The sequence below is a fragment of the Camelina sativa genome, chromosome 18, assembly GCF_000633955.1.
Source record: "Camelina sativa cultivar DH55 chromosome 18, Cs, whole genome shotgun sequence".
NCBI classification, from domain to species: Eukaryota; Viridiplantae; Streptophyta; class Magnoliopsida; order Brassicales; family Brassicaceae; genus Camelina; species Camelina sativa.
The window spans coordinates 922190-938573 of record NC_025702.1 but is presented as its reverse complement, the minus strand read 5'-3'; the positions used below and the strand labels follow the sequence as shown (position 1 = coordinate 938573).

General features: G+C 34.8%; 3 protein-coding genes across 3 annotated transcripts in view; 1 reads left to right on the top strand and 2 right to left on the bottom strand.

Annotated features, from left to right (window-relative positions):
- On the bottom strand, positions 207-908 carry LOC104760199 (putative invertase inhibitor). Its single transcript, XM_010483086.2, has one exon. It carries the CDS (start codon positions 876-878, stop codon positions 306-308), a length of 573 nt encoding a protein of 190 aa, XP_010481388.1. The 5' UTR covers positions 879-908; the 3' UTR covers positions 207-305.
- LOC104760198 (peroxidase 65) lies at positions 1862-3210 on the bottom strand. Its single transcript, XM_010483085.2, has one exon. The coding sequence runs from the start codon at positions 3064-3066 to the stop codon at positions 2062-2064; it is 1005 nt and encodes a 334-aa protein (XP_010481387.1). The 5' UTR covers positions 3067-3210; the 3' UTR covers positions 1862-2061.
- The window catches only part of LOC104760197 (regulator of nonsense transcripts 1 homolog), an 8332-nt gene continuing 6574 nt past the window's right edge, over positions 14627-16384 (top strand). The window contains exons 1-3 of the mRNA XM_010483084.2: positions 14627-15283; positions 15472-15723; positions 15802-15972. Of these exons, the coding sequence (XP_010481386.1) occupies positions 14765-15283; positions 15472-15723; positions 15802-15972 (942 nt within the window). The 5' untranslated portion in view covers positions 14627-14764. The remainder of the gene's footprint in view (positions 15284-15471; positions 15724-15801; positions 15973-16384) is intronic.

Genomic DNA, 16384 nt, shown 5'->3' with positions numbered 1-16384 from the left:
GAAAAAAAAACTACTACAAAAATACTTGTATAGATACACGTACATAAAAAAAAATTGAGAAAAAATGATATATGTACAGACAAAAGTCTTTAATGATGTGTGAGCTGATGGTGGAGGAAATTTAGAAAAGGTGAAAAACAGATAAAATATTTGAAATGTCCAACTTATATTTACTCTATTCATGGATAATCTATTATGACCTTATATTTCATCAATTCATTATTTTATAAATCACTAAAAGAAAAACAAAAAACACACACATTATCACCCTAGAGTATATGACGGACTGTTCGGCTACACATGCACTATACTTTGTACGGATTTATATGAGCATTGTAATTAAAAGACTGAGCAATGTTAACAATGTCAAAAAGAACATCGTTCTCTTTCGTCACCGGAGATTTCTGTTTATTATCGTCGTTAAATCCCATTTCACACTCTCTCGGAACAACTCTTGCATTACGAAGACTATTGTGGACTTTATCGAAATCCCGCAATGTAATGTACTCTAAAGATTTGGTTAACAACTCATGTCCCTGAGAATAAAGTTTAAGGCACTCGCGCAACATCTTGTCACTTAATTTACTCTTTTTATTTCTTTCCTTCAAAATCTTCTCCACAATTCCTTTCACATTCGTCATGTTCGAAATAGCGTTTTTCACTCCTACCATGGTCAACTCATCGATATTTTTTGCTTTTTGACTCTCCGGATTTTCACTGATAGATGCGATGCAGAAATTGTAGTAATGTGGTTCCGATTGTTTTGAAGATTTTGAAGATTTCTTGCAAGAATCACGAATCAGAGAATCTGCAACTCTGTTGGCTGTATAACCATTTGATAGGAAAAATAGCACAACAAAGTAAATCAAGAACTTCATTTTGCTTCTTTTTTTCTTTTATGGAAAGCAGAACACTAACGAGAATATATATTTAAGAACAAAATTAGTAATTTGTGATCCAATTTATAAGCAACCTAAAATTTCCGATATGAAGAAGTTTTATTCAAACAAATGCTATTCATAGATGGCCAGCTCACGTCAAGCGTCACCACTCACCTTAAAACACTAGGCTATAAAAATAAGTAACGACAATTGCGGTAGACCTAAAGGTTAGCTCAAAAACATCACAACTACAACCGTAGTTAAAACGTTTTGATGATATACCATATTAAAATATACTTTTTGATTAATATTGTATTCTGTAATTTGTATGGCATTTTAAGGCTATACGCATTGAAATTGCTATTCAAACTAGTAATTAGCAAATGTTTAAATATTTACGCATGTTTGTGGTTTTACTAGAATTTTACCATTTACAATGAAGCAGTGCCGGCCCAGCAAAAAATGAAACCGAATACATAATCATTTTTTAAATAGATTTTATAAGGTAAATTTAAAAGTTGAAACAAAATTTTAAAAAATTCATGAAATATAGGCCTATTTTGGAATAATAGATAGATAAATATTAAAATTTGAGATCAAATCTTAAATTTTTTGAAAATAAGGCCTATATTTGCAATGTAAATGTTTAGTTTCAAAGCCAACTAATCATTGCAGTAGAATTGAATGAAATGACAATATTAATTCCATGTTCCATTATTCTCTCTTTTTTTTGTGTGTGCAAAGTTCCATTTTTCTCTAACTCATTCATTTTCATCCCATTTATTTTCTTGCATTTACTTTTGGAGACTTAATATTATTAATATTAATCACAGGCTTATTATTCTGTGATTTTCTGTCATTGATGTGGATTTTTTTTTGCAACAAAAAATTAGTTCAGACAAGCCAATTGGGTGGGAAAATTACTTGGAAAAATTATCAAATATCAACTATAAAATTTATATTTAACTACAATTGTTCGATATATAATATCTTTTATCTATATTTCATGGAAACATCCCATCTTGAATTATTACACGATCTTGCTTATAATACATAGTTATAAACATATATATACCACCAACCAAATCGTTTATTCTCCTCAATTAATTTCTCCTTCCACGCAAATATTTTAAAAAAACAAAAATAGTATTAGAATATTGTTATGTGTTTATTTTTCTTCTTATACGTTGAGATTATTGAAGTGGTCGCACCGACGTCTCACTTCGCCTTGTCCATCGCCCTTGACGCCGACCGTGCCTAGTTTCTCCATCGCACGTGCGAAATCCTCAAAGAATACTTTCTCGTTAATTGCGTATAGGTCCACAAATGGCTTCGTGCTATTGTCTTTAATAAGGATGTGGTCGGAAGCTAAAAGCCCTAGCCCTCGCTTTAGGTTCTTGAAGTACATGTTGTCGAATTTTCCCGGAGTCATCACGTCGTTAAACGCCGCGATTGTGTCATCCACGGTGTGGTTTTTGCAGAGATCTTTGAGAGCGGCTGCAAATCGCGGGTTGATTTCTTTATCAGCTCGTGATCCGTAGAGCCTGTCGGAGAACTCTTTGCAGTGAGAGAATCCGATGGTGTGAGCACCGCTTAACGCTACCATCTCGCGAATACTAAATCCGTTTTTCTTGAACATCCCGTGGATGTCACGAACCGTCTGGTTTGCCATGGGGACGTTTCCTCGGACTTTATGGGCTTTGGATTCGAATCCATCTTTACGACCAAGCTTTACGTCAAAGAAAGGTCCTCCCACCATCGTGACAAGGTCACGTGTGGCCTGTGCTAGGATATCAGCGCAAGACACAACACCAGGACAAGACAGCTCGAGAGCTGTCTTGATGCGAGTGACGATGTCAAAAGCATCTCCAGGGAGGGAATCGTTGAGATCATCATCACGTTCCGCTTTGTTAAACGAGTTGGTCGCTATCAAGACGGATGCATCACAACCTTCAAGGAAACAATCGTGGAAAAAGAGACGGAGTGTCCCGGCCGCAGTTGTTGGTTGTTGAAGTTGTTTGGCTGTAACGGCTTCACGCACGATCTTGTGGAAATCGGGACATGTTTTTTGGTAATAGTCCGTTCTCAAGATAGCGACATCCGCTGATATAGCTGGAGCGGCAAGGACGATGAAGAAGAGGAGAAGGAAGGGATTAGGACGACGAGAGAATTGCATATTCGACATCAAATAACCAAAGAAAATAGGAATTGAATTTGATTTCAGAGAGATGCCTACGAGGTAGACTTCTCTACGATCGATTGTCGTCAAAAAGCAATTAGAAACGAAGAAGAAGAAAGGGCCTTGCAACTATTTCATGGCTTAGGAGGTTACTAAGATGAGGCTACGTAAAGGATGGCTTCCATTTCCTTATATGTACGTGTGGTTGCTTTTCGTTCATTCTTTTCTATTTTTGTAATTTATCTATTTTTTCTATGATTTTGGTTGCTCTGAATTTTTGTTTCTTAATTTTGGCTTGGTATATTATATAAATAAACGTAACTGCTCAAAAAGGGAACTAAGGAAATTTTTTGGTTTTCCGTTATACACAAATCCTGAACTTAGAATTTGTTAAGTTGGTTCTATAAAATTTCGTATGTTCAACAAATGTGGCAGTGGTATGATAATTGGTTAATATGATGTATAAACAACCTACCACGTAAATACGTATAAAAATATAGGTTGAGTTTTTCCAAAATTATTTGAACTTTAATTAGTACATATTCCACATATTGATTTTAGATTTTATTTAGTGAATTATTTTATAAGAAAGTTCATAAACTTCATCGTGCAATACAATTAACTGTATATTAGATCATAATAAAACTGAAATTTAGTTCCATCCATTCCATCTCAATAAATAAAAAATATAATTTACATATTAAGTTAATATGCCCATTATATCAAAATTTATATGCGCATTATATCAAATATATACTTTTACTAGATTTATATGGAAAGACGTCCTATTTCCCCCTTGGAACTACCATATCGTACCGAATGTCCCTGAAACTTTGACCTCCTAATAGAACTCCTTCCAACTTATCTACTCCTTCTATTTCCCCCCAAATTCATACTTCTATGTCAATTTCCCCAATTAAATTAACCTTCTCATCTATTTCCCCATCGACATGGATTAACACGGTTTACTGTTTTAGTTAACCGACGGACAAATTTTATTAACCAAATTAAACCATTTTTAACCAATTGATGACCCGATTACAACCCGATTAGATCACTTAACCTAATCAAACCTAAAAATAAAAAAACCCAAAAATTCCCAAATCGTTTTTTCCCTTTCTCTCTCGACGAACCCTAGATCCGTAAATCGATTTTTCTTTCTTCAAATCGTTTTTTCTCTCTTGCTCTTGGCTCTTGGGATGGTGTTAGTCCCTGTTGTTAATCCACCTATTGGAGTGGAGTTCGACGGGGAAGCTGAGGATCAAGATGAATTTCACATCGATAAGCTTGCGACAGATTTTACAGAAACGGAGGAATCGATTCGTCATAATGTGTACCCAGAAAGTGACGACGAGGCTCAGGGTAATGGTCGTGGTGGTGCTTCTCGTGGGGGAACACCGATTGTTCGTGGCGATGGTGTAATGTATAAAGGGCAGAGTTTCTACAACGGAATCGCGTTTAAGGAGTGTGTGACTGATTATGCACTGACAATAGGCTGTAATCTAAAGCAATACAGGTACGGTAGAGATAGAATCGGGTTTAGGTGTGTTGGTGCTAAGGGAAAATTNTCCACTGGGGGTGAGAATGTGTATCCACCTCCAAAGCCGGACGATGAGAAGATCGACAAGAAGAGGAAGAAAGGTGTTAATGAGTCACCTACCAAGAAGCAACCAAAGCAAAAGAAAAGAATCATGCATTGTGGGATTTGTGGTGCAGCTGATCATAACTGTAGGTACCACCAGAAGAAGAAGAATAAGAAGAATACAACACATGTTAGTTTTCTTTCTAAATTGATTCATTTGTGATACAACAATGGTTCTTTGTTTTATTAAATTATGGGTTATATTTGATTAAATTTGTAGGGTGGAACTCAGTGGAATCTTCTCAAGGTTGTCTCACTCAAGAGAAGTAATGTGGGATGGAGGATTAGCATAAGTAGGACTGTTTTTTTTTTTTGGTTTTATGACCTGTTTCAGAACATATCTTGTTCTGTCTTAGTATGGTCAAGTCCAATCTTTTGAACCTTACTATTAACTATGGTCGGATGTACTCTTTCCTTTTGAACATGAATGTATTTTGAAACAAGATAACATCATCTCTTAAAAACATTTTGTCTCATACAAAACCAACATAGAAAACAACATACAATGTCATCATATTAGCTTAACTAGACCAAAGATGATCATACAACCTAATACTATAACAATTATCATCCTATTCATCCTGAATTTAAATTCAGCTTTTACCTCTTCAATCCTCTCAAATATCTCTTTCTCAAGCTCCATTTCCATCTTCTTCTCAAGCTCCATTTGCAGCTCCATTTGCATCTTCTTCTCAACTTTCATTGTCTCTGATATGAACTCTTTCATTGTCTCCACCTCATCCAACAAAGCCTCATCGATCCACTTGAAAACGTGATTGTCATTCATAAGCTACATGAAACTAGTATCTTTCTTGTGTGTGTGTGAAATGGAATTTGAATGAATGATATGATGATGAACAATGGTGAAAGCAGGGTGTTTCAATTCCCCTTATGCAATTGTAGTATAAGAGGTATCAATCCTAAATGAGTGAATGCAAGCAATCATGGTGTGCAATACTTGTCTAAGTTAAGCCAATTATAGAGGGTGTTTGTCACTAACAACCTATTGCAGAATGTAAAATGCAGAATGTAAAAGTTGAATGGACAAGATACTAAATGTAATGGAACAGAATGATTATGGCAATAATAAAACTAGAACAGAGATCAAACTATAGTAATGTATGTAATGAACTAATGCAAGGAAAGTAATGAACAGGTAACTAAATGAATGCAACAGAAATGCAATTAGAATGAAATAAGAAACAAGACAAGACATACACAAATCATAAACAAGAGTTCTGGAATGAACTCGAGCAAGCACTCGATCGAGTGTAGATCGAGTGCAGGGTCGAGCTGGACAAAAACGTAAAACAGAGCAATGCAGACAAAACAGAGCAAGACAAAAGTAAATCAAACAACGATCAAACAACAGGATTTAGACTAAGAAATCAATAGACAAAGAAGGTCTTAGGGATGGATTCATGGGCTGAACTTAGATTGTGGTTATCTAACTTGATCAACAAACCTCAATCAACATGAGCTAATCTCTAGACATTAATCTCTAAGAACATGTTAATCCACTCTCATGGCAAAAACAATCAAGCTCATATATTTCTAGACTTGTTCTCACAAAGTAAAGAATCTATACAAGCAAGCATTAAGCAATATGTCAAGAATCAAACAAGACTTCTAATCTCTTAGCAAGCCTAATGATAATCTCTAGATCTAGCCTTATCTATGCACCTTAGACATTGGTGTGATGCTAAGAAGCTTGAGATCAAACCCTACCCTCTCAGTTATAGGATCAGCATTAAGAACATCTAGCCTAGAAGAGATCTACAACAATCAAGCTTGACCAAATCAAATAACCACAACATCCATCCAGCCTAAACCATCCCTAAAAGCTAAAGAAACTACTCACAATCACACATGATGAACAACAAAGTCATAAACCCATAAAAAAACGAAACTTGCATGATTAGAAAGATAAAACAAAGATCTACAATATTGGAGAAGGAATCAAACTCGAATTCTTGATACTTTGAAAGTTATGAAACAAACAAGTATTATGAATCTTGTGTTTTCTCCTTCAAAAGAGGTACAAGATCTAAGAAAATAAAAGTGTAAAAAGCATAAATCCCCAAAAGGGTAAAATACTAGGTTTGAGAATATCTAAAAAGCTGCACACTTGTGGTTGCAAGGTACAAGGTCCTTAAATAGGAAAAAGGAGGGGAAGCCCTAAAAATGCTAAAAGACAAAATAGCCAGGCGGCTCGGCCAACTCGACCCGGTGCTCGGTCGAGTGACCGGTCGAGTTGGGTTTTTCTTGTGCTCCTTCTACTCGGTCGAGTCACTCTCAGCACACTNTTCAATCCTCTCAAATATCTCTTTCTCAAGCTCCATTTGCATCTTCTTCTCAACTTTCATTGTCTCTGATATGAACTCTTTCATTGCCTCCACCTCATCCAACAAAGCCTCATCGACCCACTTGAAAACGTGATTGTCATTCATAAGCTACACCATGGACAATTCATTTGGTTATCGTTTAGAACCTTATCAATATTCATAAGCCAAATAATAAGTTCTACTTCGTATTACCTTATTTCCAGTTGCATACACACAACGAAAGTATCGTCGATTTGGGTTATGGTCGGATTTTGACATTTTGGCCACAATTGCTTCTCCACACCAACATCTCTTAGGTACACCAACAACTCTTCCTCTTTCACGGACATTTGTCGACCTGCTCGAAGACCCATAAATATTACTCATGATTTTGAGAGAAAGAGACAGAAATTTAGATCTTTTCAATTTAGATTTTTAGGGTTCTTAGTGGAGTAAGAATTTGGGGGATTTTCATTTTAAAAGAGAAGAAGAAGTAGTCGGGTCGGATTCTAAATGTTATCCGGTTATAAATTGCTTTCATACCGGTTTAAGATGGGTTTCTATCGGGTTTACTAACAAAACCGTATAAACCCAGGCGGATGGGGAAATAGACATAGAAGTATGAATTCGGGGGGAAATAGAAGGAGTAGGTAAATTAGAAGGGGTTCTATTAGGAGGTCAAAGTTCCAGAGACATTCGGTACGATATGATAGTTCCGACGGGAAAATATGACGTCTTTCCAGATCTCTACCTGTAAAGTTGCGGATATAAATACACAAATTCGCATTATAACTCCGCATGTGGTGGTAAAGTTAAGTCATTATGATAGAGATGAGAAAAAAATTAGACTAAAATGACAGACTTAACTTAAATGACATCATACATAATGAAGTTTGACATATAAACGTTATAGTAAAGTGATTTATTTGAAGCATAGGGGTGACAAAGTTATACTACCGTAAATCTACCATGAACTCATGAAGACGTAACAATAGATCTCGAGTAACAGATGTCTGCAAATATCATTGTCAAAAAATTTCAAAAACAGATGGATTCTTAATCAGAGTTAAACTCGAGAAGTTATGGGTGTTGTTTTCTGACCAAGCAACTGCATAACTCGTCAATGAATATCTATAATAGTATTTTTGCACCACTTTATACATATAAGTCCTCATAATTTCAATTACCATTGAATGTTATTGTTTTTAATATTTATTACCAAAAAATTTCAAAATCAATTATAGGTAAGATTTTAAAAGATAATGAAATCTTCCTACCTAAGTCAGCTATATATAAATATATGATTTTCTTTCACTTAATTAGAATTTATATTTGAATTATTATAGAATACATTTATTTGGTTTATTATGGTTCTTTATTTCAAAGAATTTAAACTTTTAAAAAATTTTCAAAATATTAGAAATATTTAAACTTCTTTAAATATTTCAAAAATTAAAAAATTTAAACTTTATAGCATCATTAAATTATTAATAATATATTTAAACTTTTACGAATTTTAAATCTGATAAATATTTAAACTTTATAAGAAGAGTCAATCTTATAAAATGTAAATAGTTACAATCTTAATAAATATCATACTAACTCAACTAATATTAATAATACATAAAAATATTAAAAATTAAGATGATATACTACAAGTTAAAATATCTCGGGGTTATATGGCAGGACAGATTTTGTCATCTATATATATATATAAAGTGTAGTTTCCTCACTCCTGGTGCTGTCACGTCATCACCTCTTTCTGGTTAAGAGGCCTAATTTCGGAAGTTATCCAATTTCATTTTTTTTCTATTTTTGGGCCTAAACTTTTAAAGGTCCATTTTTTGTTTGCCATGGAAGTTCATTTTTTGTTTGCCGTGGAAGTCCAATTTCATTTTTCTTCTATTTGTGGGCCTAAACTTTTAAAGGTCCATATTTAAACTTCTTTAAATATTTCAAAAATTAAAAAATTTAAACTTTATAACATCATTAAATTATTAATAATATATTTAAACTTTTACGAATTTTAAATCTGATAAATATTTAAACTTTATAAGAAGAGTCAATCTTATAAAATGTAAATAGTTACAATCTTAATAAATATCATACTAACTCAACTAATATTAATAATACAAAAAAATATTAAAAATTAAGATGATATACTACAAGTTAAAATATCTCGGGGTTATATGGCGGGACAGATTTTGTCATCTATATATATAAAGTGTAGTTTCGTCACTCCTAGTGTTGTCACGTCATCACCTCTTTCTGGTTAAGAGGCCTAATTTCAGAAGTTATCCAATTTTATTTTTCTTCTATTTTTGGGCTTAAACTTTTAAAGGTCCATTTTTTGTCATCTATATATATAAAATGTAATTTCCTCACTCCTGGTGTTGTCACGTCATCACCTCTTTCTGGTTAAGAGGCCTAATTTCGGAAGTTATCCAATTTCATTTTTCTTCTATTTTTGGGCCTAAACTTTTAAAGGTCCATTTTTTGTTTGCCGTGGAAGTCCAATTTCATTTTTCTTCTATTTTTGGGCCTAAACTTTTAAAGGTCCATATTTAAACTTCTTTAAATATTTCAAAAATTAAAAAATTTAAACTTTATAGCATCATTAAATTATTAATAATATATTTAAACTTTTACGAATTTTAAATCTGATAAATATTTAAACTTTATAAGAAGAGTCAATCTTATAAAATGTAAATAGTTACAATCTTAATAAATATCATACTAACTCAACTAATATTAATAATACAAAAAAATATTAAAAATTAAGATGATATACTACAAGTTAAAATATCTCGGGGTTATATGGCGGGACAGATTTTGTCATATATATATATATATAAAGTGTAGTTTCCTCACTCCTGGTGCTGTCACGTCATCACCTCTTTCTGGTTAAGAGGCCTAATTTCGGAAGTTATCCAATTTCATTTTTTTTCTATTTTTGGGCCTAAACTTTTAAAGGTCCATTTTTTGTTTGCCGTGGAAGTCTAACCCTTCCCTATCCTCCATTCAGCCGTTCTCTGAATTGCGACCTCAACCGTCTCTCCCCTTCTAGATTAAGTTTACCATCAATCTCAAATTAATGGTTGCCACTCCACACCCTTTCACTGCCTCTCCTGTCTTTCTTCTCCATAGTAACGGTTTCGTGTTTAATGGCCATTCATGAGCGTCAATGATCTATCTTTTCATTCAACACCCACTACGCTTTCTTCAATTGTCGTAAGTTTTAGTCCTATATAATGTTGTCGCTTACAATTTCATGCTTCTAAGATTGTACTTTCTCTCTTACTTTACTCTTGAATAACATGGATTCCACCTTCGTTTCATTCGCAAATCTCAAAGCTGGTCGTCGGAAGGATGCTTCGTCATTGGCCTGCCCGTAACATTAAAAAAGGTGGCCAAGTCATGGGCGTTGATTTCCTACTCATAGATGAGAAGGTATAAATCATCTTTAGTTTTCCTTATCTTTTTCTGTTTTAGTCAACTTTATCTAATTTTCAATTGTTTTGCAGAGTATTGTCATCCAAGGGTGATCAATTTTTCTGTGTTGGCATTTTTTAATCTGGTTCTTTCGATTTGCTGTGTTTAGAGGCGAGACTAAACATTCAACCTAAGACCACTAGCAATGCATCCACTAGCAGCAATAAGCAAGTACCAAGATCTAATAGAAAAATGCATTTCAAGTGGAAATGTGGAGGCACACTACATCAAAGGAATCCATGAGTGTTCTCACAACAACAACACAAAAGAAGGGTCGGAACACTTGAAAAAGGTAGCAGAAGGTAATTATGCAAACGGTATTTACCTTTACGGGATTGTGAAGTTATGCAGGGGTGATACTGAGGAAGGCCAATTGTGGGTGGATAAACTAGGCTGGAAAGAAAATAAAGCAAAGGGTGATCAATGCTGGAAAAATAACAAGAAGTCCTTACACAAAATCATTGTGCAAAAATTACAATGCTACTTCACTACATTGAGAGAAGTTCAACCAACCATCATCTGTAGCTTCACTAACATGGAAAATAGATGCCCTCATTGCTACTACTACAAACAAATAGTCAAATTTGTCTTCTTCTTTTAGCTAAACGATCGACAATATGGTTTATGACTGTTGTCATCCTTTAATAATGATCTATATTTCCAATGTAAGAATTCTTTACAAGTTCTTTTATTCAAATGTTATGTTGATGTGTCCAATCTCAAATAATTGAAAATACAACAAAAAAGGAAACAACTTATTGAAAACAATAGCGCAGCATGCCAACATAAGTCAAAAGATATTACAAACAACTATGAACAGGAGGATAAAGATATTAGCAAAATGGTGTTTACCTATAAGATATAAAATTGTTATGCACAAAGAACAACTTCAAAGAAAAATACAGTAAACAAAAGCAAGGTCGCAAAAGTACAAAAGGGAAGACCGATCAAAATATGGGAATCAAGAAAAAAAAACAGGATGAAGGTAACGAAACTAAAACAAAGTAAACCTAATTTGACACATCTATCACCAAACTAAAAAAAAGGTAAGAGATGCAGACACTAACAAACCACAAAAGAGACGCTAAAAAAAGATTAGTAAATGAAATCGAGCCAAAGCCAATGCTCCCGAAAAGTAGCAAAAAACAGCATAACCAATAGTATTTTCAGAAGCAATACATACACAAACAAAATTCCACAAAAGAAACAAAAAAAATCGAAAAGAGAAAATCAGAAAACAGAGTAAATCCAGCCAAATACTAAAATGGTCCTAATGAAACTAAATTTACAGCCACCTTCTTAAAAGAGTCGATTACTTAATTAGAGAATGAAATGTACACATGGGAGATCCAGTTAACACAGACGGTCAACGAACTAACCAGGAGAGCACTAATTATCCACCACCAATTCGAAGGTAAGACAAAACCTTCCCAAAGGCGCCAAAAAAAATAAAGTTTTCTGTATTGACGCAATGAATGCTTCAAAACGAAGAACGCCCATCAAAATAAGATCTACAAGCCTACTACTATCCTTTGGATCGAAATATTGATACACACCATTCCATCCAACAACCGATCTACGATAAAGAAGAAAAAACACAACTACAAGACACGAGCTATTTCCCAAAAGGACAAATACATCCTCAAATCGATAAAACCCAATCTAGACCCAAAACACCACTACACTTAAAGGCCTAAACGGATATTTGGACCCAATCAATGTAAGGAAAAAAAATAATATATATATATATATACACCCGAATGTACGTAAATTAAAAAACTTAGAAAAGATTACTAACTTACAAACTTTGTAACACAATCACAAAAAAACAAACGGATAACAGGGAAAAAAAACAATGCAAAAAAAATAATTACATCCAGAAATCAACTTATACATCATAATCTACAAATATGCAATTTATATAACTACCAAGAAAATAGCAACCAAGATATAAAGAGAAAATAATAAAACACTTTATAAATATCCACCAAAAAAACACATATCACACTCTAATCAAACTCCCCCGCCAAGCACAGGCCAAATACTAGACAATGACAAAATGACAAATAATAATACATTAATCACAACTAACAAATACATCAAAACAACAATTTTAAAAACACAATGTTAACTTCTCATCATAATTATTTTTAAAAAACATTTTAAAACACACAGAAGATTATCTCAAATTTTGAAAAGAAAAAAAACACACTAAATTATACTTACTGGGAAACCTATTTTTTAAAAAAAATATCCAACAAACAACATAAGCACCCAAATCAAATACAAAAACAGACATAAAGATGAATTTACATAACCAAACAATAATATACACAACAAAACCCCCAAATACACTTTCATCTAACTCTCGCGCGTAGCGCGGATCAATTGCTAGTATTAATATAAATTAAATATTATTAATTCGTTGCTACATGGCTAAAACGTCATTTCATTCTTTTGTTAACACTATCGATATTAGAGAAATAAACATATCTAATTAAGTTGATTAAATTCATATTATGTAAAAAATAAAACATTTCATGGTATTATGTGGGTTAAATCATAAAATTAACAATTATTGTACAATTATAATACTAAACAAAGCAAACAAATACAACTTATAATTATAATTTTTTGTTACAAATAAATTGCCCTGCAGTATAACGGATCCGAATCTAGTGTGTTAATATAAGTTAAGAAAAAGTGTGTGCATGGAAGTTTTGTGAGACAATTTCCCAATAGAGTAGAAGAAGGTAGAGCTTTATCTAGGAGACTTTGTAAAAATATATTTGCAAGGAATTTAGTGCAACTGACTGCTTTGTCAATCGGAGTTAATCTCCATCCGCAAGATATGATGCAATGACATCAGAGGATCATGGAAGATTTACGTGAAATCTGATCTGGCCAAAACTTAATGGGGAGCTTCATGAATCATGCTGGGGCATCAATGGTGGGATTAAGAATCCAATGGTTAATTGTTGATTTCATGTGTTTCTCAAGACAAATACTGTGTAAGGTTCTTTGAGTATAAGCGATATAAGGTTATATATATAGAGAAACTAAATTAAAATATTGGCATCGACCAAATAAATACATCGCTATTTCTTGTCTTCAAAACGCATTGTTACAATGATTTATTATAAAAGTAATTTTTTTAAAAAAAAGGTGCATAGTTACATCAAGACTTGGAGTCGTCGTACAATTATGATACCAATTATGACTATATAGTATATAGTGGCAAGAAATGAATCTGTATATGCAGAACCAATACAAATTCTAGCATCAAAAGAAAAATAACTCAAATCCTCAGAGATATCAACACCTTATAAAAACAAGTGATGAGATGTAAAAGTATGGTTTTGAGTAAATAGCTCAATTTATCTAAACATCTTCACTCAAAACCACAAGTGATGAGATCTAAAAAGTCTGGTTTTCCACCTAGCGACGGAGGTGAACGAGTTGGTCCAACGTGACCACACGGAAGGACCATAAGGTATGAAGAACACTCGAAACAAATCCAAGGAAAAACAACAAGGACAATCACAAGCATAGGACGGCTAAATGCTATAGCTTCCCATGGCAAAACTGGAATAAGAACCTACAGTCTAAATAAACTATCTACACTCCAAAGACCAGAGTTAGTGACATAGATTATTAGAACTGTACATTCATAGGGAATGCAAATCTTGTTCCACTTAGGTGTTGATTGGTTCTCCCACTACCTCTAGTAAACACAACCATTTTAAAACGCTAAATTAGTCATTAAAAACTTTTAATAACACTTGAAACTGCATCAGTCAGTTTCCGCAATTTTCCGTAACCACAACAGTAAAAACTAGTCAGCCCTTAATTTGGAAGAATGTTTTACTCAAACCCCTTTTTTATTTGTCTCTAACTTACCACTTTTACTCTAGTTCGGCCACCGTGTCCGACGAAAAGTGTTAAACGGTTAAACCTAACGAGAAAGGGCCCAAAACGTAAAGCCCATAACACATAGACCACGGCGCGTGTAAACAACGCACACCTTATTATTATTATTTTTTTTTCCCACGCGCCCCTCTTTCTTCTTCTCTCTAGCCTTATTTTTTCTTTTTGTAAGGGTCCGTTTTCACTTGTGCATAACCCTAGCCCTAACTCTCTCGTTCGTACTGGAGAAAAAAAAAAAAAAAGCAATTGAAGAAGAGACGAGTCAAAGAGCGACACGATCGTAACCAGGGAGCTTGATTTCTCCCCAGATTCTTTTCTAATGGATTCTCAACAGAGCGATCTCTTTGACACCGTATCGCAGCCTGACACGGTGGCCGACGCGTATAACTTTTTGGAATTCGATACTCAAGGTGATTCGGAGTTTGATTACCCGGAGTTTGGATCACCGACGGCATGGCCTACCCCATCTGATTCTATTTCCATCGCTGACGCTTCCGATCGTGGTGGAGGAGGAGCTGCCGCGGATCATCATTCCGAGGCTTCGTCTCCTTCTTCCCTCTCTGCCGGTGCCGGGAATGGTGCAAAAGCGGGACGTGGTGGTGTTAGTAGTAGTAGTCAGGTTGATGCATTGGCCGCTGGTATCGGAAATTTGAACTTGGAGGAGACTGGAGATGATGATGGTTTCGATTATGGTCAGAATGATTTCACGGAGCACGCTTGTAAGTATTGTGGTATCTCGAACCCTGCTTGTGTGGTTAGGTGTAATGTGGCTTCCTGTAGAAAGTGGTTCTGCAATTCAAGGGGGAACACCTCGGGCTCGCATATTGTGAATCATCTGGTTAGTAATCTGTTTATTTCTTTCTCGTCCTCCCTTTGTGGAATTCATTTAATGGACGTGTTGTGGTTAAGGCTGGTGGTATTATGTATCTAGTTTGGTTTGTTTACTGCACCATTGTTATGAGATATGATTACTTCTGTAATTTACCCTTTTAAACAATATTTCCTTCTGTTGGTTATATTTTTAAGGTTCGAGCTAAACACAAGGAAGTTTGTCTCCATAGAGACAGTCCACTAGGGGAAACAATTCTTGAATGCTACAACTGTGGGTGTCGAAATGTCTTTCTCCTCGGTTTCATCTCAGCAAAGACAGACAGTGTCGTCGTCCTTCTCTGTAGAGATCCTTGTTTAAATGTTAATGCCCTCAAGGATATGAACTGGGACCTAAGTCAGTGGTGTCCCTTGATTGACGATAGGTGTTTCCTCCCCTGGCTTGTTAAGGTTAGTTTCTGTCCTTGCATTTTTCTTCTTTTCAAGACATGCTCATGTGAGAGCTATTATTAACTCTTGTTTTTACAGGTCCCATCAGAGCAGGAACAGCTGCGGGCACGCCAAATTAGCGCACAGCAAATAAACAAGATAGAGGAATTATGGAAGACAAATCCGGATGCTACTCTTGAAGACCTTGAAAAACCTGGTGTAGACGATGAACCTCAGCCTGTTCAACCTAAGTATGAAGATGCATATCAGGTATAGATTTTCTCTGCCTTATATTGAAAAATAGTAACTCTTTGTTAGAGTAACCGCAAATTCATCATGCCAATTTACTNTTTGGATCACCGACGGCATGGCCTACCCCGTCTGATTCTATTTCAATCGTTGACGCTTCCGATCGTGGTGGAGGAGGAGCTGCCGCGGATCATCATTCCGAGGCTTCGTCACCTTCTTCCCTCTCTGCCGGTGCCGGGAATGGTGCAAAAGCGGGACGTGGTGGTGTTAGTAGTACTAGTCAGGTTGATGCATTGGCCGCTGGTATCGGAAATTTGAACTTCGAGGAGACTGGAGATGATGATGGTTTCGATTATGGTCAGAATGATTTCACGGAGCACGCTTGTAAGTATTGTGGTATCTCGAACCCTGCTTGCGTGGTTAGGTGTAATGT